This window comes from Dermochelys coriacea, chromosome 16 (assembly GCF_009764565.3).
Source record: "Dermochelys coriacea isolate rDerCor1 chromosome 16, rDerCor1.pri.v4, whole genome shotgun sequence".
Classification (NCBI taxonomy): domain Eukaryota; kingdom Metazoa; phylum Chordata; order Testudines; family Dermochelyidae; genus Dermochelys; species Dermochelys coriacea.
The window spans coordinates 9,302,362-9,327,079 of record NC_050083.1 but is presented as its reverse complement, the minus strand read 5'-3'; the positions used below and the strand labels follow the sequence as shown (position 1 = coordinate 9,327,079).

Here is a 24,718-nt window from a genome sequence, read left to right as displayed (position 1 = left end):
ACGGCCTCTCATAGATTTGGTTCCTGAGGCAGCCGGGCGGCACATACAAGATTTGCCAAAAACTAGTTCCTGTTGGCTTAAATTATTCGGACACAAACAGAACTCACTGATTGATTGTCATCTTCCTCACACTTGATCCTGCATTCGCTGTTGAACTGGAAGCCGTTGGTGCACTGGTACAGCCCATGGAACTTTGAGGGTGGCGGGTCGCAGGTGACGGGCATGCACGCTCCAGCTAGCCAGGTGCCATCTTGCATGCACTGGATCTTAAAGGCCCTCCTTCCATGTGGAAACAAACCAGAATATTTCAAGAGTGGCTGAGTCAGCTACAGCTCTGAAGAACCCGAGCTCTGTTTAGCAAGCTGCAGGAAAGGGCCGTGTTTGCGCCTTTCACTAGGGACCAAGATGTGAATTTGCATCGTGTGGTCTTAAAGCGAAAATAATGTTGAGATGCAAAACCAACATTCAGTCTACTCATCTAATCCTCTCTTCTGCCGTTGACACATTTCCCAAAACACTGCTTCTCCAGTTTGTGGGCTTCGTTTAGTGTGAAATGTGTTGAACAGGGTCAGAAATATGACAGTAGTAAGCCTTCCCCACAGAGTTTCAAAGGGGGTTCCCCAGGTTGAATATCAAAGATATATTTCTAAAGTAGGTCCTTAACGGAAACTCTTGGGGAACACAGGCTGGAATTGTCAAAGGATCCTGATTGAGTTAAGCGCCCAACTCCCATTGACAGTTAGGTGCCTAATTCTCTGTGGTTCCTTTGAAAATACCAGGTGTACTATCCCCGTCCTTGGAAGATCACTAATAGGGAGAACTCCCATGACTCTGTGTCAAGAAATGATCTTCTTTCTCATACCTATGGGATCTCATCTGCATCCTACCCTATCCTCATTCTGTATTCATAGGATCTCTAGTGGTACAGCTGGTCCAATTATTCATTGCAGATAAATTACCCACTGAAGTTAACTGTCTTTTCTGTTGGTAAACACACTTTGATATTTACTGATTTAGCCACTACTTTAACTGTTTGACAAATAGTTTATGTGAATTAATTTCAGCATGTGGATTGCGAGTTAATTATTTTCTTGGACTACTCAGTATTTATTATTCATTATCAGTGGTGTGTTACTAGTCACCTAAGTCATACAGCCTTGTTTTTGCTATCTGATTGGATGACTGAAGCTTTTTAAACTGGTGAAGAATGAATCATGAACACCAAATAATGAATACTGGTGCATAAAAATATTTTTGTTTGGATGTGAATATGGGTATTTGAAGAACGACCATTCCCCAAACATTTGGATGAACAAAAGTATGTTCGGGAATAATGAATAAAAATGGCATGAATATGGTTGAACCAAACAGCTGTTTGGAATCTGAGCAAATGGCTCCAAACATTGTTTTTACTGTATACAACTAACTTTGTCTATGGGCTCTCATCCCTCTCATTCCATACACCTGGGATATCCTCTATAACTCTTCTCCTTTCTGGGATCTTTGATAACGTTGTGTTGTCCAGAACAACTGCTGGCATATGTGAGTTGCCCCACAATATTCCCTGCTACTCACACAATCCACTAGTACCTAGAGATCTTCCTCTCCTGAATTTTTTTTTAACCCATATCTCTCTGGAATACATTGTCTGGTTGGTATTACTGTTTTACTTACTTCTTTGCTTTCCTGGAGGAGCCAGGAACATGGTAACCTGGTTTGCATTTGTACTTGCAAAAGGAGCCCACTTTGTGCTTATCTTCACGGCAACGGGCAGTCTGAAGATCTGCATAAGGAACTAGAGATGGAGCTCGACACATCAGCTCACAAAGGGCCTCGGGGAAGGACCACAGCCCGTCTTCCATACATGTCAAGTTGCTGTTGTTTCCTGGAAAGGACAGTGGAAAGGGTTAACAAAATCAGGCACGGCTATTTTGTTAGGGTATCGTAACTCATACAACAGATCAAAAGATTCCTTGGTTTGCATGTCAAAGTGAGCTATGTATATTTTCTTCATTTGTCTTCTGTGTATTCTACCTTTAAATAACTAAGAACTCTGCTGTCCACAAAGACAAGGTAGCCATTCTGTGCTCTTTTCAGGAAAGGCTGTGACACAAGAGACATACTGACTGTCTGCTCTTGCATGGATACTTTACTTTTGTTCTTTCCTGTTTTGTTGTTTCTCTTAATCTAAAAAAACCCAAAAAGGTCTTTTCTGTTTGAAAACATCCATGCATGGAAAGTCGGCTTGCTTATTTGCAAAATCATTCATGAGCTACCCCAAAACGTACACACATCTCCCATGGAATTAAAATGATGTTGCTGCCATCCTTTCACTCTGCTTGGATGTGATACCCCTTCTCCCTACCTTGCGTCTGTCCTGTCTATTTAAATTGGAGATTTCAGGGGCTAGGGACCATCCGTATTGAATTACAGTGCCTAACACAATGAGTTGGTCCTTTGGCACTAGTACCTGAACATGATTAGCATTATTTATTATTAATCATTATCATTAAATAAAATAATAATAATAATAATTAATAACAACAACAACTAAAGTGTTGTTTCCCTTTGGAAGCTTGTTTGGCCAATATCTGAAAGGTAAAAGATATGGTAGGACACATTCATCCCTGGTGTAGCTTCGCTGATTTCACTGGAGTTACACCAGGATGAATCAGGGTCAGTATGTTTTGTATTTCTTTGTCATTTCATGTTGTATGTAACAAAGGAACAAGCTTTGTCTAAAAAAAAAATAATGTCCCCCAGAGTCCCATATGGTCTTTCTCATCTGGAAGGATGAGAGCTGTGACATGAGATGTCAAAGCTGGTATTCAAAGAGGGGAAAAATGGAGGAATTCCCAGAGCACAGCAAGGCATGCGGAGAAGCCCTCCTCCTTCATTAAACCATTGGTGGCTTTTTTTTCTTCCCTTCATAATTGTGGCTGATTGCTGAGGTATTTTTGTGAAAACCAAAGCTCTTTTCTATAGCACCAGCCTGCTTCTCGTGTCTGACTCATGCAGGAATTCTGCAGTTCTGCACTGGTGAGATCCTGCTTGCTACTGTAAAGTGATGAACTGTGTGACATTACGAACAGCGGCTTCCATGACATCAGTGATTGAATTAGGTCTGAGTCATTCAACGTCCGTCCTCCAGAAGCTCAGTGGCAATGCCTATTAGTCACCATCTGTGACTGTGCAACAAATTATTTTTTTATTGCAGTGGTCCCCAAACTGTGGGGCATGCCCCTCCTAAGACGGCACAGAAGAAGGTTTTGGGGAGTATCGGGGGGGCAGGCCAGCCCCCGCAGGAGGTGGGGAGAGAGCACCACACAAGCCCAGCTCTGGCTCCACTCCACCTCTTGTTCCGTCCCCAGCCCAGATACGCCTCTAGCCCCAGATCCTCCCCCATCCCCAGTTCTGCCTTCAGCCCAAGCTCCTCTGTAATGGAGGGGTGTGTGTGGACAGATTCCATTACTGATAGGTGGGGGGCCACAACAGGAAAAGTTTGGGCACCACTGTTTTACCGTATTGTTTTGAAAGCTACACTCCAAAAGTACAATGATACTAGCTGTGCAAAACTAAGGGCCAGATCTTTAACTGGCGTCCATCAGCCTAGCACCACTGTGTTCACCAATTGAGGATCTGATCACTTGTGACTTATTTTACTCTGCAGTGTTCAGTGTGACCATTTTCACCCTTTGTGGTGGACAAATTTGCACCCCTTGAATTTGAATACAATAGCGACTGTCACAGTTAAAATTTATTCCACTATTTTCCCCCCAATTGTTTCCAACTAGATGCCACCTTCCTCTTGGAGAGGATCCCACGTAAGTGCAAAATAATAATAAAAAAGACATTTTGATAAAACTAGGACAACTTATAACAACGGGAAATTCATGTCTTTTGAGCAGTTTTATCTTTTACTATGGAAGCATTGGCTATGGCTACATAGTTAAGGTTGAGCTGACTTTTGCACTTAAAGCAGGGATTCAACAATTTTGTCATGAATGGAGAATTCAGTCTACCCTCCCACAAAATTAAGGAAAAAGAAAAGGAGTACTTGTGGCACCTTAGAGACTAACAAATTTATTAGAGCATAAGCTTTCGTGAGCTACAGCTCACTTCATCGGATGCATCCAATGAAGTGAGCTGTAGCTCACGAAAGCTTATGATCTAATAAATTTGTTAGTCTCTAAGGTGCCACAAGTACTCCTTTTCTTTTTGCGAATACAGACTAACACGGCTGCTACTCTGAAACCTGTCATTATGCAAGGCACAAAATTAAGGGTATTTCATGCACCTCATCTGGAATCCAGAATCAGCACTAGCAGATGAGCTGACATCATACATACAAAAGAGCCTTGCATCTCTAGTGTACCTAAATATACAGTAATGTTAGGGATTAATTCAGTGTTGGTGGGTGACAAGCCAACCCGCCTTCAGAGTTCTTTCAAGTTAGAAGCCTTCTTGCTGTTCTGACAAGATCAGACCAGGCAGTGGTGAGAAGGTAGAGATTGCAGGGATGAGCACTCTAGAAGCAGCATGAAATTGTGTTTGGCACTCATCAGAGAAAGGAAGGCAGTAGCAGGAGGAAAGAAAGGAGCAGCATGTGTTACTTTGGGGAGTAACATTTAATGGACTCAGGCAGGGAAGGCAGAAGAGAAGGGGACAGGATGTGATGTGCAGAGGGCTGGGAAAGAGGATGGTAGCAGGCGATAAGAGGATCAGGAAAAGATCCCTCAGGGAATTGAGTGTGCGCCGGTGGGAGTCTGAAGTCTTCTGCTGTCTTCAAAAACAAAGGGAAGGCGCATAAAGTGGAGTCTGGAATAGGAAATAGAGAAGAAATGGGAAGGAAGAAGACAGAGCAAGGAAACATGCCCCATTTGGGCACTGACAACATTTTAAGGGCCAGATCCTCAGCTGTGCTTCAATCAGTGCATCCAGTTAACTCTGGGCTGTTCAAAAGCCCCAGGGACCATTATGTCCAGTGCATCATCTTAGACTGTGAGATGAGCTAAGCCAAAATCATAAGCTCTGAACTCTCCAAAGTTCAGATGTAGTGTTTTGATTGGGTTTCATCCAATGAAGTTCCTTAAAGTCTGAATTGGGTCCACCCCTAATTATGAACGATCAAGGTCACATGCTGTGCTTGATGGGGGCAGGAAGGAAAAAGTAAAAGATGGAGCTGAGATCACATCTGGGACATCTGCTCCAGTGATCCATCTAGCAGCACCCCCCCTCACAGGGGTGCGGATGCAAAGGCAGACCAAATGTACCTCAGTGAACAAGAGAGATGAATCCGGAGATTCCCAAATGTTCTATTATTGACACAGGGTCAAATCTTGAAAGCTTCTGAACATCAGCAGTTCCTACCAAAGTTGGAAGGAGTTACAAGTGCTCAGCACCTCTTCAGGATTCAGCCCCTGCAGAACATTTTGGGTAACTTAGAGGTCTTTTTGGGGTGTGTTTGTTCCTTTCATTGTTTACTTCCAACAGTCTTGCCATCTGCTCTGAGGAATCCCCTCGCCTTTCTCATTCCAGACAAAGCCCTCCCTACAGCTTCTGTCTGTGTGGCATGTGTGAGCCTGATGAAAACTTTGAAGGACTTCTTTAGATGTCTGTAATAATAATCAATGCCCAGAGGTTTCCTTTTGTCAGGCTGGATTTTGATATTTACTCACACTGAGTACCACTTTGCTAGTCTAGTAGGAGTTGACGGGACCACTTGTGGAATAAGGTGCAATTGAATATGAGTAAAGGTGTCAGAAACTGGCCTTTGGTTTGGACTCTCATCACATAGCTCAGAATGAACGAACAAAGCACTCCCAGCTACATAAGTCATAGCTGGTGCTGGTGCAAAATTTTCAAAAGCGTCTGAGCAATTTAGGAGCCTACATCCCATTTTCAAAAGTAACACAGGAATTTAGGGGCTTGAGTCCCATTGAATTTCACTGAGACTTGGACTCCTGAGTTTCCATGTCATTTTTAAAAATGGGATGTAGGCATTTTGAAAATCCCACCCTATGTCTATAAACACCTTCCCCTGCACACCCCAGGAAGAGATACAAGCTTTACATTTCACTGATGGCATTAAACATCCTCTTCTCTCTCCCAGTGAGGGGAGCCAGCCTGGAGGAATCACTGTTCTGATTCTATTTATTCCTATTACATTCTAAAGTTTTGATTTTATGGTGGCAATTTTTGCTTTCATTATTGTTCCCAGCCCACAGTCATCAAGGGACAAGGTATTAAATAAATCCTCACAACATACAGAAAGAGAAGGGGAAATTAACTTCCAGAATAAATAAAACCTGGCCGGTAACTTTCTGCCCTCATTCTTTTTCATGCTTCAACCCCATGGAATAATAATAATAATAATAATGATAATAATGACTTGTCTGTGTCTTTTACAGACCTAACCTTAACTTGCAGCAAAATGCCCTCCATACCTTTCAGCAGTGCCGGAGGTCGGCAACTGAAGGAGCATTTCTTTCCAAAAGTCGTACCGTCGCTGCAGTTGAACATGGCTGGGTAGACATGGTACTGGTCTGGGATGCCACAATCCACCGGTTCACAGGCCACCTGTTTGTTCCATTTCCCATCCGTGCAAGTCATTGTGATGCTGGACTCCAGCTGAAAGAGACACATGGCCAAAGACATGACAGCCAGCAGGGGAAAGATCAAACCTAAGAATAACCAAATAGCTGCCAGTACCCACTAAGAGCCACCCACAGCCTAACTGCTGCTCATGTTTGCTATCCTATGAGGTCTCACAAGCCAGTCATTGAGCCTGATCATCAGCAGAGGCTTCTAAAGAACATCCATATGTTAAGGAAATGGTGTCAGTGAGTCAGTAGGGGATATTTCCCCCTCTGAGTTAGCACCAAACCAGTGCCCCCAAAGTGCTGTGTCGCTGGTGATGGGACTTAGAAAGGAATCCAATGAAGTGAGCTGTAGCTCACGAAAGCAATGCTCAAATAAATTTGTTAGTCTCTAAGGTGCCACAAGTACTCCTTTTCTTTTTGCGAATACAGACTAACACGGCTGCTACTCTGAAACCTGATAACCTGTGGTTGTTATAGAATCGTTGGTGATTTTTCTGTTACTAAGATGTTAACCACGGCATCCTGGCTGAATGCCCATATGGTCCCATATGGGCGGAATGTCCCCCAGAGATGCAGCAGGTATCCAGAAATGCTAGATAGCAGAGGACACAGAAAGTGAGGGAGCCACCCTTCCATTGCTAAAACCATGAATTTACTACAAAGTACAGACAGGTAGGGGTGAAGAGAACAGAACAAATAACACAGCCAATATTTTAATTTTTTTTTAAAGCATTGTGGTTAGAAACCAGGGAAGGCCAGTCCAAGAGTATGTCTCCTTGCAGGACAATATAGATTGGGATAGAGAGGAGAAATAAGAGAGACGTAAGAGACCAAAAAGCAAGAGGTAGCTAGATAAGGAAAGAAACGATACCTGCACAAATCTGCCTGAACTGTAGCAGTTCTGTCCCTCCAGGGGATATTTTATTTAGGGCTGGCTCAGTCACAGGAGATTTGCAATGCCAAGCATTGATCTGGGTTTATAAAAGCACGGGAAATTTTTCTAGCACACATCAAAGGGACCTGGAATTCCCTTTTGCCAAAACACCCTAATAGTTTCAACAGAAGTTCGAACCTGTCTCCCTTTGATATATGGTTGTATTCAGAATGGAAAAAGCAGTCCCACAGACTGGAGACTTCCCAAGTGGGCACAAAACCCCTTTTCCAGGTCACCAAGTTTCTTTAAATAGGAAGCATTGTTGACAAAAACAAAACAAAACAAATTCCTATTGATCCACAGCGTAACATACCAGGATCCATGGAGAGCCTAAGGCAAACTGACATTATGGACATCACTTTCAAAGGATGTGTTTCCCAGGGACTTTATCCTCATTGCTTTCCAAATTGTCTACACCATTTTTAAATTGTTTTTAGACTGCGGATAGAAAGTTACTTGGAGATGTCTGTACTTCAGGAAAGTTGTTTTACGGTAAAAAGAAAAGGAGTACTTGTGGCACCTTAGAGACTAACAAATTTATTAGAGCATAAGCTTTCGTGAGCTACAGCTCACTTCATCGGATGCATTTGGTGGAAAAAAAAAACACCAAATGCATCCGATGAAGTGAGCTGTAGCTCACGAAAGCTTATGCTCTAATAAATTTGTTAGTCTCTAAGGTGCCACAAGTACTCCTTTTCTTTTTGCGAATACAGACTAACACGGCTGCTACTCTGAAACTTGTTTTACGGTGTGAGACTCCATAGAGGAAAAGTGAAGAGATGAATGTTCAAGTATGTAACATCCCTGCCCACCCCCCCCTTGCCTGATTCTGGTCCACTCCTTGGAGCAGAAGTAGAAATTGGGCATTTCTCAACCACTGAGATTTCCATTATTTTCAATGGACAACACGTGGGTTAATGAAGGAGTTCAGGGCCTGATTCAGAGGCTTAGTGATGCCAGCTCCCATTCCATATTTCAGTCAGAGTGGGTATTCAGTGCTTCTGAAAATCAGGCCTTTTGCCTCTATAGACCAGGGAGACATGCAGTCTTCCCTGCTACCACAATGCAGCATGTGGTTTTGCACTCCAGGCTGTGTGGCTCCATGGTGAGCAGAAGCCACTGTTTCCCATAAGAAACATTATTATTATCTGCTAATTTCCACATAACCTATGACCATGGATGCTCAGAATGTCAATTTCAGAGATTAAAATACAAAATAAAAGCTGTTAATCAAATGCTAAACCAAATACATGCCTCTTGCACTGTGCCCTGAAGGACACTGGACTCAGGCTCTGAGAGAAGGCACAGGGAAGCGAATCCTAAAGGTGTGGGAGTTCAGCTCAGGAAACCCAGCTGCTGGGTATGGGGTGTTCTTATGTAGTAACCAACTTCAAGAACTTCCCAGTTAACCTTTGCTTCTGGGAGAGGATATAGAGGAAGAGACAGCCTCTCCAATAGAATCATAGACACGTAGGGCTGGAAAGAACTTTGAGAGGTCATCAAATCCTGGCCCCTGTGCTGTGGCAGGACCAAGAAAGCCTAGACTATCCCTGACAGGTGTTTTTCCAACCTGTTCTTAAAAACCTCCAATGACGGGGATTCCACAACTTCCTTGGGAAACCTGGTCCAAAGCTTAACTCCCCTTATAGTTAGAAAGTTTTTCCTAATATCTACCCTAAATCTCCCTTGCTGCAGATTAACCCTATTACTTCTTGTCCTAGTTTCAGTGGACACAGAGAACAACTGATCACTGTCCACTTTACAACAGCCCTTAACATATTGGAAGACTGTTATCAGGTCCCCGCTCGGTCTTCTTAAGACTGAACATTCCCACTTTTCCCCTCTTTCCTCAGAGAATACATGTTCTGAGCCTTTCATCATTTTTGTTGCTCTCCTCTGGACTCGCTCGAATTTATCCTCAACTTTCCTAAAGTGCGGCACCCAGACATGGATACAGGACTCCAGCTGAGGCCTCACTAATGCCCAGGTGAGCAGGACAATTACATAGTGTAGCTTGCATATGATACTCCTGAAAAGGATTAATGTGGCTCACAGGGTGTTAAATAACCCGACAAGTCACTTCTGAGGGAGCATTAGGCTTGATAAGGATGGAGTCCAGCTGAGCAGGGAGCAAGTGGGGCTAGTATAAAGCCAGGAAGTATGCAACAGACAGGGGGCTGTAGTGTGGAAGCCTGCAGTCACTCTCTGGGTTTAGAGAGGGAAAGGAGGAGACCCAGGGGGAGAGCAGAAGCCCTGAGATCCTGGCCCTGAAGGATGGGTTTACCCAGAAGGTTGGTAGAGCACAAAACTGATGGGGTGGAGTAGGAAGAAGCTCAGGAAACAGCAGCAAGATTTGGGACAGTACAGACATTGGCTGCTGATTCAAGGATTCCTAAGCTGGAACCTGGAGTAGTGGGTAGGCCCAGGTTCTCCTACCAGCCACTGGGGAAGTTGCATTGCCTTGGATTGGAGGACTGCTGGGTAGAATACCTGATCAGCTGGTCCAGTGAGACTGAGACACTCTGGAAGGTGGAAAACACATAGTGACCTGGCTGGAGGGCCCAGCGATGAAGAGGGAGTATCCTGACTCACAAAGAGAAAGCCCTTCAACTCCTGGAATATGAAAAGAGCTGTAGCATGAGCAAGACACAGAAGGGGGCATCAGATTGGGCAGAGCTAACCCCCAGACACAGCTGGAAGGAGGCACTCCAGTGATGAGTAGTATAACCCATGACAATCCCCCAGAATATTAGCCTTTTTTTCACAACTGCATCACATTGTTGAGTCATATTCAATTTGTGATGCACTATAACCCCCAGATCCTTTTCAACCATATGGCCACCTTCCCATTTATCCCCCATTTTGCAGTTGTGCATTTGATTTTCATAAGTGTAGTACTTTGCATTGTTTTTATTCAATTTCATCTTGTTGATTTCCGACCAATTCTCCAATTTGTTAAGGTTGTTCTGAATTCCAATCCTGTCCTCCAAGTGCTTGCAATCCCTCCCAACTTGGCGTCATCCACAAATTTTAGAAGCATGCTCTCTATTCCATTATCCAAGTCCTTAGTAAAAATATTGAATAGTACTGGACCAAGGACTGACTCCTTTGGGACTCCCCTAGATACATCCTCCCAATTTGACAGGGAACCATTTATAACTATTCTTGGAGTATGGTATTTCAACCAGTTGTGCACCCACCTCAGAGTAATTTCAACTATAACACATTTCCCTAGTTCGCTTATGAAAATGTCATGTGGGACTGTGTCAAAAGCCTTATAATCAAGGTATATCACATCTACTGGTTCCCCACATCTACTAGGCCAGGAAACCTATCAAAGAAGACAATTAGGTTGGTTTGGCATGATTTGTTCTTCAAATTTATGCTAGCTATTCCTTATAACCCGATTACTCTCTAGGTGCTTACAAACTGATTGTTTAGCAATTTCTTCCAGTATCTTTCCAGGTATTGAAGTTAGGCTGAATGGTCTATAATTCCCCAGGTCCTCTTTCTTCCCATTTGAAATACAGATACTATGTATTGTGACAGGGTCAGGCCAGATCGCTACAGGAGAGTGATAGAAGGCAGATATATTAGCCCCAAGTTAAGTAGTTCCCTTTTCCCTGGGTAAGGTAACAGGGAAGGTTCCAGAACAATCAGGAACTTTCTGGAAACAATTAAGGCAGACAGACTGATTAGAACACCTGCAACCAATCAAGAAGCTGCTAGAATCAATTAAGGCAGGCTAATTAAGTAATTAAGTAGCCCTGGGAGTTGTAGCTGTCGCACAGCTTTTCCAGGGGGCTCTCTAGACAGCTGCAGTCCACAGGGCCCTGGGCTGGAACCTAGGGTAGAGGGAGGGCCCGGGTTCCCCCCAAACCTCCCAACTCCGGACCCAACATAAGAGGTTTCACCAGAGGGGAAGGTCTCTAGGCTGTTCCCCGACCCACATGGTTGATCAGCAGAAACTGTGGGGATTGTTCTTACTCTTTTTTTCCCATGCTGGCCAGTGATGAGGTTATCTGAGTGAACGGCAGATTTGAGCCACGAAAGTGGCCAAACTGAGGGCTACTGTGAATCACTTAGGCGAGCAAAATCCACCAATAAGTGCAGGACCCACCAAGGTAGAGGAGGAACTTTATCACAGTATGTTTACCCTTTTCCATCCCTCTGGGACCTCACTCATCCTCCAGAAGTTCTCAAAGATAATCGCTAACGGTTCCAAGTTTGCTTCCGCTCGTTCCTTACGTATTATCTAAACATTCTTTAACCTGTTCTTTCCCTATTTTGGTTGGGATTCCTTCCCCCTTGTTGTTAAAATTAATTCCGCTGAGTATTTGGTCATCATTATCGTTTTTAGTGAAGCCAAATGGGCATTAAACACCTCAGCCTTCCTGATGTCATTTGTTATTAGCTCTCTTACCCACTAAGCAGAGGATCTACACTTTCCTTTTCCTTTCTCTTAGCTCCTAATGTATTTAAAGAATCTTTTCATTAACCAGGCCCCCAGACCAGTCAGAATGTTAAAAACATTTTGTGAATACCTTTAACTGCTCCCACAAACAGGGAAGTAATACAGAACCTTGAGCCCCGGTGTTATATATTTATGCAGGCCCACCCACTCAAGAAATAGTCAAGTGTGCACTGCACTATTTCTGAAGGGCTTCAGCAGTAGCTGTGTTGTATATTAGTTGAATAGTATAGGTGCAATCAGCTGCAGGCTGTTGGAAATGGTAAGTGACTGTGTTATTGCCCTGTAGCTTAGAAGACACCACGTGTCAGCAGTGCACTTATTCTGTACTTATTGCTGCCTCTGTCCTGTTTCCTGATATGGCATGACCATTCTCTGCTGTGTAACAGGAAAATTCAGTCTCTTGTTGCATTCGGCCCTAGGCTTTCCTCCAGTGGAACTTACCCAGACCCGGAGGATCATCCTCTTCAGGATAAGAATCACTAGGATACTTCAAACCCTTCAGCCAGTGCACATCATAATCAAAAGACTGTTCCATTGCAAAGAAATAACATATCAGAGTGTGAGATCATTGGCTTCTCAAGCAATTGGTTTCCTACATTGTATGGTAGGGGCTCTTGGTTTTCAAGGTCATTGATACTGTACTCTTTAAGGCACACTGATTATCTACCATCGTCACTTTAATGAATATTGAAACACACATACCTTTGTGGCAGAACATTACAGTCATGCCTTTCAGGAAAGGAAAGTGAAAGCTAACTTATTCGTTTCACTGTGCAGGGGGAATTTAGATTGCCAGAGTTATAGTAAATGTATCCAGTGAACCAGCATTCATAGCCCTACTTTTGCAAAATGTGCTAAAGGCTCTAGGAGGGCCGCAGGTGGCCAGGACCTCATCCAAAAGATGGCAGATCCAGCAACAGAGCATTCTTTAATTCCACAGTGGGACATTAATCAGTACTGCCTCAGAGGGAGCAGCACCACCCCTTGAATCATCAGCTGCATCCTATCCGGAAGCACCCATGCTTTCCCTTGCAGCTCTCCCACTAAAGTACTGACCAGGCACAAGCCTGCTTCGCTGGGGAGACCTCTCAAGGCCACACAGTCCAAGGCAGCACCTGTGCAGCACTTGGCTTTTGCCTGGGGCTTATTAGCTGTCACTTTGTGCACTTTGTATTGCTTTGACTGGCATCCTCATCAACTGCTGCCCTCACTCCTCTGCCTTCCAAAATGAGTCTTATGTAGGGAGAGATTGAAAAAAAGAAACAAAGTCACCCAGTGTCTGGTGCAGATTAAAGGAACTAAAGCTCAGCCAGTCTCATAAAAGTTGTTTCTTGGGACTTCTGACAGCTTGTGAGAATCTACGTCCCCTTCCTGCTACCAGAGATCTGTCTGCTCCTTCTTCAAGAGTCGTTTCACGTGTGAAGTTTTCCCTCCTTAAAAATGAACAGCTGTGTGCTCTCCTCTAAGTACTCTTCCACTGCTGCCCACTTACTGTGCCGCTAATTGAACCCACATGAACTGTGCTTTCTTTGCCTGGCATGATTGATGATGCCTTTGCACAACACTAAGGAGCTGCTGGGTTTTAAGTAATACCTCGCAACCACAGCAGCAGCGGCAGTGGCGTCCAGAAGGAGAGATGACAACAAATAACCAAGCGACTGGGGCTTTTGGGAAGGCAGGACAAAAAAAGGGATGGAGGGAGGGGGAGCAAGAGAAAGGTAATGAAAGAAGAAGAGAGGAGGGAGGAAAAGAAGAACAAGAGAGATTACGATGGGAGAAAAAGAAAGGTGAGACAAAATGAAATATGGCTAGAGGAAGAAACAGATGTAATAGGTAATTTAAAACAGCCCTATGTGGGGAAAGGTGCATTGAGGATTTAGCCCCCATCTGCACACTGAGCTTCTTTTGTCATCAATATAGTTAAGTGAGGTTGAGAGACAGTTACAGTAAATAGCCATGCCACCACTTCACCTCTGTTTACTGCACATGGCTTCGCTGTATTCAGGGTTCTGTCACCTGACAGAGTTTGCCCTTAGATGTCCCCCTCCAAAAAAGAGCACTGATTGAATAGAAAAGGTTCAGAAAAGGGCAACAAAAATGATATGAGGAGAGATTAATAAGACTGGGACTTTTCAGCTTGGAAAAGAGATGGCTAAGGGGAGATATGATTGAGGTCTATAAAATCATGACTGGTGTAGAGAAAGTAGATAAGGAAGTGTAGTGTACTACTTCTCATAACATAAGAAGTAGGGCTCACCAAATGAAATTAATAGGCAGCAGGTTTAAAACAAATAAAAGGAAGTATTTCTTCAGACAATGCACAGTCAACCTGTGGAACTCCTTGCCAGAGAATGTTGTGAAGGTCAAGACTATAACAGGGTTCAAAAAAGAACTAGATAAGTTAATGGATGATAGATCCAACAATGGTTATTAGCCAGGATGGGCAGGGATGGTGTCCCTAGCCTCTGTTTGCCAGAAGTTGGGAATGAGCAACAGAGGCTGGATCACTTGATGATTACCTGTTCTGTTCATTCCCTCTGGGGCACCTGGCACTGGCCACTGTTGGAAGACAGGATATTGGACTAGATGGACCTGTGGTCTGACCCAGTAGGGCCGTTCTTATCTTCATGTCCCAGGAATGGGTAAGGACCGGGACTCAACACAGACCTAAAGGCTGAACAGTCTTTAGCCACTGAGATGAAGATTTTCTAAAGTGTCTAAAGGATGATAGAGATTGACTTTCAAGGGTACTTCTGCTCCTAAATCATTTTTTTCTTTTTTTAAATCTGCCCCGGAATTCTCTCTATTCAGTCCTAAAAAAGCCTCACCCTGAAATGTCTATGAGAAATTCAGCTCTGGTGCTGAAATCAGGGCATGATCATCAATCATTTTCATCAGCATGGCAGTCCTTACTGTCCCTCCTGCCAAGAAGGCTATAGATCTTCATGACTCTCTTTCAGACGCCTGATTTCCTTCCCTACCCAACATTATGGAATACCAGCTTGTGCAAAACTGCTTTCCTTTTCCCCTTCTCCAGTTTCCTTCAGCTGAATGAGAGGAACATGTTTCCAGTTCTGCACAAAAACCACTGTGCAAACACAGAGGTTCCATCCTAACCCAGGGCAAAAAAGGCCATTGGTTATAGATAGTCAACAATCCATACATCCTATTTTACTTCTGAACTACTGTCATCAGAAGAGAAACTGGAAGTTGGGAAGCAATTGAGGAAGGAAAACAATAAATGAAAGGAATCTAAAGCATGATAATTAAATTCCAGGATTTCTCAGAGATATTATTTCTTGTGTGAAAATAACCCAAATTCCAGCCTGAAGCACCTGACTGCAATGAAATAAAGAACCCCTGTGTGGAGCACAGTGATATCTCCTAAGCACATACATAACTTTAAGCATGTGCTTAAGTGCTTTGCTGATGAGGGATGGACTTAAGCACATGCTTAACTCTGCTGAACTGGGGCCTCAAAGCCCACATACACACTATAATGAATGCACAGAATATAAGAAAGACAGAGAGCCTTTGGCCTGGGTGGGTTTTTTTTGCTCTTTGGGAGAGGATTGTTGAGAGCAAAGTGCGGGATGGATCAGGGTTCGGATAAGAGCATTGTGGCAGACAGTGACTCTCCTTGGCTAGTGGAATTAACATCTCAAGTTGTGTCATATGAATCAGATCAAGTCCTGAATGCTTTGGGGGCGGAAAAAAAGCACACTTTGAAACCAGGGTTCTCTGATCAAAACCATACAGTAATAATTGGCTTCAATCTTCCCCATTAGGGACTTTTCCCATTTAAGTGATACGGTGTTGGTGAAACAATTTTAGTTGTTTTATTTGGTTTGTGGATTCCTGTGTTCTCAATGTAAAGATCTAGTCCAACTATTTCCCTGGTCAGTCATTCAGGCTTGTTTGAGACTTTGTTTTCTAGTCTGCAAAAATGCTCAGCTGGAGCTAGGGTTCTGGTGCTGATGCCAATTAAGATGGAAGAGGCCCAGCTCATGGGGTCCTGTATTTGTTTTGTAATGGAGTTGAAAGGGCTGACTCATTCCCCTCCACTTTGTCTCCCCCTCAGTGATCTTATGAAGAGCCCAGTATTTTACAAATCCAGACAAGCTGCTGAGTGTGGCTGTTTTCCTTTATATCCCCCGCAACACCACGCTTGCTGCCCCTACCACAGAAAACAGTGCCTATGTGGAACACCTGAACTAAAGCACTGTTGGTCTGACATGCAGGACCCAACTGGTTTTACATATACAAGTCTGAGAAGAGGGAACCAGCGTGTCCGCATCGGAAAACTCCAAAGCTTTGCCCCCAAACTTAACATGAATCCAGGGAGGTTCTACATGTCAGAATCATGGGGCAAGTCCCCCTCCCCCGCATTAACTCTCTCCCTGCAAACTGCAGGGAAAGCTGGAGTGATTTTCACAGCTCTGATGGAGTTCAGCCCCCTCTCCGGGCACTGAAAAATCATCCCTGCCTGGGGATGACTTATGCCTGGCGCTCACAAAAATCCTTCAGAAGAGCAAATAGTTTGGCTTTGGAATGCACCAGATTGTAGCAAGTGTCAGTTATTTGAGGGTGGGAGTGAGGAAAAAAGGATTCCAAGGAGAGTTCTCCAGGGTTTCCTCTAAAAGGTCTTTGCACACACTCCACGCTTCCTGTGACACACATGAACACTCTGCCATGCTATCAACACACACCATAGATTTTCCAGGAACAAAGTATAAATATTTCCAGCACAAAATGAATGTAAAATTTGCTTAGTGGTGTTGCCTTTCCTTCTTGGTTTTGTTTAAACAGGAAAACAAATGAACAGTTTCCCCTGTCCCTTGCCCTCTTTGCCAACACATGCACTTGTGGAATGGGAGGGTTAGCTCATCATTAAGGGAAGGTAGCATATCAGGGTCTGAACCACCCCCCCCCTTTTTTTTTAAATCTGAAAAACCTGAGTACACTTTTCCCCTTATCGTCGTTCATGTTTGTGCATCTCTGCACTGTCAGGTTCTGGCTGGAAGCAGTTGGAATGAAATGCTGCAAGAGAGGCATGGCCTGTGACATTATCAGGCCAAGACAAAGGAGAAAACACCAGAAATCTCACCAAAAAGCATGTGTTTGTGAGATTCACAGTTCAACTTTGCAGACCTAATAAGATCAAATAAGGTCAGAATAACCATCTAAATGTTTGGGTGTTTATCCAGATTTCAGAAACATCTGAGGTTCATCCATCATTAGAACATGTTTCTATAGAATTGCCCCTTTCTCAAACAAGAAGACATATAGAAGCTACAGATTTATCTAATCTTGCTATAGCTGTTTGGCTGTTGGGAAGGAGTATAGTCTACAAGCTCAAGCATAGATCTGCGGATGAGGATACCTGGATTCTATTTTCAGCCCTGACAATGACTACCTATGTGATCTTGTGTAAGCCATTTGGCCTTTCTGTGCCTCAATTTCTCCAACTGCAAAGGAAGGTAGTAATACTCAACCTCTCTCTCTTGCTTTTTATGAGGGGCAACAAAATTGTTTGTAATCTGGTTGAAAATACTTTCATGAAAGGCTTTCTGCAATAAAACCCAACTTTTTATCATCTGTGTGACGATGAAGGAACCTCCAGAGCTTTGGAGTTTCTATTCTGATCAGCTCTCATAATTTAAGAACCTCCTGTGAACCTATTCCAACTTTCTGGGTTGGTAAAAGTGACCTGGAAATCTTGTGAAAACAGGATTTCTTGTGACACTCCTGGTATGTCCTACTCTTGGATCAGACCAGAAATTGTACCGTGAGAATGGACTTTCTTATGGTGTTCCAGTATTTCCTCTGCTGCTGAGCCTGGGAGGGACTAGGAAGTGCAGAGGCATGTTTGAAAAAGATTTTGAAATGTAGACGAAAGTGTGGGTCAGTTCCTATTTTATCCAGACTTATATTTACCCATCTCTCCTTTTGGAGAACCCCCAACACACCTGGCTCTTGACAAGGTCATCATCTCGCTGTACTTGTAGAATGTAGCCCATCTTGCAACTCACACTGCACTGGGCACCGTTGTAGAGTTCACCACTGGTGCAGTTCAGCACAGCATTCTCAATCTCCAGCTCTTGACAGTCAGTGGCTTCGCAGGAGTAGTGGACACAGCTAGAAAGGAAACAAGAAATGGCCCCTTTAGTTCATTTTTGCAGGACAAGGCTACACTGACAAATGCTTCACTGGTAGGGCAGCATGTACAAGTCACACAGCTTGCATACTGAACTAGTTTTGCAAAAATCATCTGGGAACAGTAGGCAGCACTGTCACACTTCCTGCTGAGTGCATGCTGGCAATGACACCTGCAGCACATTATAGATCTTGTGCATGTGAACAAAATGCTGGTGCAAGGGGCCAGGTTGTTAATGCTTGAGAATGACATTTGGTTTTAGTACAGGACACACAGAACACGAACAGTGTGCACAGCAGCATCTCAGGGTTCCCTTCAGCGCTCCACCAAATCTTGCCAGAGAAGAACCATCTTCAAGGTTTAGGGATGTTGTTCGGTCTCCAGGCACTATCCAATCTTTGGTCTCTGCTGAAATTACAAGGGTCAGATCATACCAATAAAGCCGGTGTATTTGTGATGCTGACACCTGTTTTTGGGGAACTGGATTGAGACTCAAAGGACACCACTCTAGGTATGTAGCTAGTGATAAGCTCTTATCAGTTAGAACAAGCTCAGTAGTATGCTGTCTTTTCAGATCACTCCAAGTCTGCCTTCCTGTCCACAAAGCATTTGAACAGATGGAATCTCTCTGTTTCCTCGCAGGAAGTGATATTAACATTTAAAACAATTTGCAAAATAGTGATTTTTTTGAACGACACATAGATGATTGTGTGCAGCAAAGTCTTTCAGTCTATGACAACCCAGACATAACAACTACTAAAACTTATTCAGCTCAGGAACTTGAGCATTTACCGAGTGGTTCTCCACCTATTTACTAGTGTGGGCTGCATATGCAGCTCTCTGTGTGTTATGTGGGCCACATCCACACAATAGATATACTACCTGTATGTCCCTGAGGATATCACATGGGCTGCAGCTGGGGGATGATGGGCTGCAAGCTGCCTGCGGGTTGAGAAACAATGATTTACATGGCATGCATCCGACGAAGGGGGTATTCACCTACGAAAGCTTATGCTCCAATATGTCTGTTAGTCTATAAGGTGCCACAGGACCCTTTGCCGCTTTTAATGATTTACATGACATTTTTACATGGTCAAAGTGTTGTATGGACACTAAGTCAGGGTTCTCTCCCTGAGGCTCTCCCCCCCACCCCCACCCCCCACATACTATAAAAACTCCACAGCCCATGTGTGCTACAATAACTGGTTTTCTGTGTATAAAAGGTGGTAGCAACCAGGGCAACTGCCTGGAGCCCCATGCCCATGAAGCTACATTGCTCAGACTTCAACTTCAGCCCCAGATGATGTGGCTAAGGGCCCTGGGTTTCAGCCCCATGTGGTGGGGGTTCAGCTTTCTACCCTGGGCCCCAGTGAGTCTAATGCTGGCCCTGCTTGGCGGCCACCCCTGAAACCTGCTCGCAGCCTCCCAGGGGCCCCTGACACCTGGTTGAGAACTACTGCACTAAGTAACTACCTCATGATATTCCTGTGAGGAAGCTGGGTCACTGCAATTAATCCCATTTTAGAGCTGGGGAAGGAGATACATAACAGGGAAATGATTTGCCCAAAGCCACACAGTGAGTCAGAGGTGGAGGCAGGTTTAGAACTTGGGACTTCCTGAGTCGTAAATCAGACTTGGACACAGTATTCTGTCGCTGTATCAAATCATTTGTCTTCCATCTAGGAAATAACCCTACCTGGGAAGTAACCTACACTTGGAATTCAATCATCCCTTGCCTCTTGGAAGCCCTTCACTGGAATGAGTTGGGCTGCTTATATCCTCTGCATTCAGACGGACTCCATGGGCCCAATTCCCATCCCTTTCCTCTAGGCTGGTGCTGCCCAGCCTGAGTAAGCTCACAGCATCTGAAAGACACCTCCACAATTCCCACTTAGGAACAAATTCTGAATGAATAGTATCCTACTCCATAAGCAGACCCACTGAAATCTCTAATACTGAGTCTTTTAGAAGCACTCCCTCAACTAGTCCTAGATGCAGCCACCCTTACTTAAAATTGAGCAGCATCTTACTTTGCAAGTAGTCCTGTTGACATGAGTGGAAGTAATTACTGAAGAGGGTCCCACTTAACATTCATAAGGCTTGAATCTGGCCACTAAAAGGGAATGGATATTGAACCATGATGGTTTGTCCAATCCTCACTACACATTCCAACTACACCTGTGCATTGAGGCTAATTGTTATTTTGTTTTCCTCCATTTTTGAACAGTGATGTTTTTTGTATGTGACTTTCTTCTGCCTTAGTGCTTCACTGAGAAGTAAGTTGTGTTGTTGAGGAACAAAGTGAACATTACTGATAATTCAACATATCAAATAAGGAGAAATCTGTTCTCAAAAATACACGTTGTGAACCTTGTAAATCTTGCAGGAAGAATTAAACCCTTCTGCACAAAAGTCAGATAAAAATAAATAAAATAATAGATCCTTTTCAGTAAATATCTGATGTGCACCAATGTACAGCATATTGATGCTACCCTGAATTCAAGCCTTGAAGGATATCATAGGAAGGAACAAACCTGAGAAAAACTAGGGCCAAATTCTGTTGTCTTTACACCAGTACAAATCTGGAGTAACTCCATTGAAGACAACAGAGCTAGTCTTGATTTACTTTGATGGATGTGAGAACAAGAATCTGGCCCCCAGATGACCATTGATAGTTGTACAGAACTGAAACGCCAGAGGCAAAAGCATTAAATAACACTTCTTGTGATGTTCCTCTTTCTGTTTACAAGTCCCCTTGTGGTCTTAGCAAATGGCTGGGGAACATTTTTAGCAATCCCTCGAGGCTCCATATTATGCTTTGGTTAGCAGGCTCATCCAAGCAGCTCTCTCAGCATGTAACTCTATAAGAATGACTTCATAAAAAACAATACAACCCATTCACTTTTTGTAAAACAACTACCACTACCAAATGTTTCCAATTTAAATAATTTTGATTCTCTTGCTACTAGTTCCAGTTTGGTATCAGCTACTGTCAGCTGTAAATCCCAATGACTTTTGGAGTCACCATCCTGAACCAAGTGCTGCAAGTACAGAATTAAATAGGCAAAACAAATATCAACAAGAAAAAACATCCAGACAGAACCCATCATGCCCATAAACACAAAATGGCGGGCTGCACCATTCCTTTCTCAGTTACTACCATGTAGGAATGGGAAAACATGACATGTTCAAGAAACCATACATTCCTAAGGAACGAAAGAGTAAAAATCTGAGAATGAAATAATTTTTTTACCTTAATCCACCTTCTTAAGTGTGGACAATAGTTTTTCAATGAATGACTTAATGAAACTTTGCACTGTTCAACTGAGGGTCGCTAAGCAGATTTCAAAGAAGGGTATGTTACAGACAGGGAAGCCAAGGTACAGAGAGGCTATGACTCAATATTTTCAAAAGTGGTCTCTACATTTGGGTGCCCAACCTGAGACCACTTCAGTGTGATTTTCAAAGGTGTTCCACACCTGCAGCACCAGCTGGAGTCAAAAGCAGCTGCAGGGGCACTAAACTCCAAAAATCAGGCCCTGTGCATTTAAAGCTGTGCACCTAAAAATTGGGACACCCACAATTAGAGACCACTTGGTTTTGATCTTCACTGTTAACATTTTGCATAGCTTGATTCCTCCTGACTCATCTCTCTGAAGATACCACTGGTTTGGAAACATAAGGACGGTTGTATTACTATCTGCATCTTTTCAAGTACCTTGTCTCCAAAGCTCTCTAACCTCTGACACTCCAATCTGTGATGTTGGCTTTCAACATTTCTGGACAAATCAGGAAAACCTGGAAAAGTATGTGGGGAAGGGGAACTATGCACTCCTCCAAACTCATCCACATCTTTGCAGACTAGAGCGCTTGAGAAATACGAGATTGTGAGTTCTATGAGATTTCTAGTGCCTTTTGCTTTCAGCCATGTTGGAAATAATACTGCACCGACAGCTAGCTCACAGTGTGGCACCAGTTGAAACCGGGAGGAGAAGAGACACGTGACTTTGTTAAAATATATATTTAACCAAAGTATTTTGAGCTTCGCAGAAAATTTGAGTTCAGTTCATATCTATGCTGAAGTTCTGAGTTAGTTTTTATTTTATCTTTTATCTTATTTATTTTATCTGAACCATTTTGCCAATCTCTAATCTAGATATGCTCAAAACTTGAGCTCCAATTCCCCTGTGCTAATATTGGCCCTGATTCAGCAAGGCAGTTAAACATGAGCTTATCTTCAAGCATGTGTTTAAATCCCACTGGAAGTATATGACATCAATGGGACTTAAGCATGTAGTTAAGTGATCTGAATGGGGACCCCAGTAATACAATCCTGGAAATATCTGTATTGTTATGTGTTTGTACAAAATTATGACAATTAAGAGGAACTCTTCCTTCCTTACATAAAAACAAAACAACACCTCCTGCTTTGTAAAGCTTACAGCAGCCAAATATCTTTTCCTAACCCTGAGGTCAAACACTTTTTTCCAAGAACTCATCCTAACACTGTGAACCCTTATTATTTAAGTAATGTCCTTAATGATCTCTCTGCCAAATATACTTCTATAGGCAAGCACAAAGACACACAAATGCACCCTGACATACAAAAGAGGGTCAATTCTGACCTTATTTTACACAGATGTAACTACCTGTGTAGTTGAGGATAGATCTGGGCCTTAGATCTTAAACATTTCAGTCTACACTGATTCTATGACAATGCACTTACACACACACACACACACACACACACACACACACACACAATCCTCTACCCACGTTTCTAATGTTCTCATCATCACCAGGTCTTACTGAGGTGGACACAAGAAAGCAGAGATGGACATTTCTTCTGGTCTGTCTGGAGGGCACTTGTCAACCGAGAAAAAGCAGACTCTCTCTCTTTACGCAAAACAAAGTAGGTTTTGATGAACGCTTTAGAAAAGCAGATGCATCAGGCTACTTCCAGTTACACTGCTGGTTGCAGTTATACAGTTCAACCAAAGAAAGATTTGAAAATCTTGTTGTCTGTTTAGTTTCTTTTCTCCAGCTTTCTGCTAATATCTTGTCGATTTCTTTGTTCTGAAGCAGAAGTTCTGAATATGTGTAAGGCAAATATCAGAATTCATTAGACAGAGGGGATTGGATGGGTCAGAGGATTTGGAATGGGGTTCAGAGCCTTTCATTTTAGGTTCTCTGCTTCAAATCCTATCCGTGATAGTGATCAGAAATAGTTACCAGCTGTTGGGTATTCATTCAATGACCTGGGTGAAACTGACCTCAGCCCAGTTCCCAGAGGGATACCAGTGGGAATTGTGCGTATATACTGAAAGGAGTGAAGTACAGAAAGAAAAAAGGTGTGTGTGTGTGTGTGCATGCATGTGTGTGAGAAATAATTACCCGAACACTAAAGAGCTTTCTAAAAAGTTTGGCTCTAAAACTGAGTGAACTGAAAGGAAGGAGAGGCATAGCCTACTGATTAGAGCCACTAGACTGACTGGTTAGCCAGATGCCTAGGTTCCATTCCCTGCTTTGGAAGGGGAGTGGTTCACAGTGGTTAGAGCAGGGTAGGGCAGGTGTCAGGACCCCTGGGTTCCATTACCAGGTCTCCGTGAAAATGTTTCCACCTGGTTCTCCTGCTCTGTGAAATATCATATCCAGTGAGACTTCTGCTGAAATGAAGACCTCAAAACGCTCAAGCTTTCAAAACACCTCTAAGCCCTCAAGGCAGATAAGCAGTGTTTGGGAGGTGTGTGTTAACAACTGAATGCCTTGCAGTTCCTCCCTGTGAAAATGTGTTGGAGAGAAAAAAAAAAGGACCACATTTTAGCTTAATAAAAGCCAAATGATGCTGTTTGCCAATTACCAAAACAGGGTGAAGGTTAAAACCCCATTGAATTATAACCCAAGTCATGGGCCAAGACTTCTATGATTAACAGCTCTCTGAGAAATTCAGTAATTTCACCAGAAGCAGATTGACGGCAATTGCGTAAAATGAAAGAAAGCAGAAGAGGTGGAAACTATAGCAGAATGAGTTAAGAAAAGGAGCATTAAATAACAAGTTTGAGATCAGAAGAGGAGGAGATTCTTTTTTGTTTTCTGTTTAAAAAAGTCACAGGAGGGACTACAAAAGATGATTGGGTTTGTTATGCTTTTACAGATGATTGTCTCCTTAGTAATTTCTTCTTGGAGACAGAGAGAGCAGGAGAGAATTGAGTGAACGCTTGAAAGGAGAGAGAGGCCACCTTTCTGAGAGGGTTGTGTTGGCCCATCGAAGAAAGAATTCTCAGATGGAAGGAATTTTTTTAGGGCAGGGGTGAGGGGAGGGGATTGCATGTTGTTGAGGAATGGTTTATGCTGGCTCAGGTATGCCAGGTCATGCACTTCTGTAGAAGGAGCTGAGGGTGCATGGTTTCCAAACCATGTCTAAACAAACTGTGGGTCTGTTATTCAGATCCCGATTATTGCACTCAGGGAGCTGAGAAGCAGTTGGGAGATGCTGATTTTATTTTAGTTTATTTTGCCTACAGCACTGTCCATGACATAAAGAGTTGTTA

General features: G+C 43.3%; 1 protein-coding gene across 1 annotated transcript in view; it reads right to left on the bottom strand.

Moving 5' to 3' along the window:
- PAPPA (pappalysin 1) overlaps positions 1–24,718 on the bottom strand; it is a 228,182-nt gene that overhangs the window by 47,410 nt on the left and 156,054 nt on the right. The window contains exons 14-17 of the mRNA XM_038374672.2: positions 17,980–18,148; positions 6,447–6,630; positions 1,675–1,885; positions 108–279 (exon numbers count right to left, since the gene is read on the bottom strand). Coding sequence (XP_038230600.1) covers positions 108–279; positions 1,675–1,885; positions 6,447–6,630; positions 17,980–18,148 — 736 coding nt within the window. The remainder of the gene's footprint in view (positions 1–107; positions 280–1,674; positions 1,886–6,446; positions 6,631–17,979; positions 18,149–24,718) is intronic.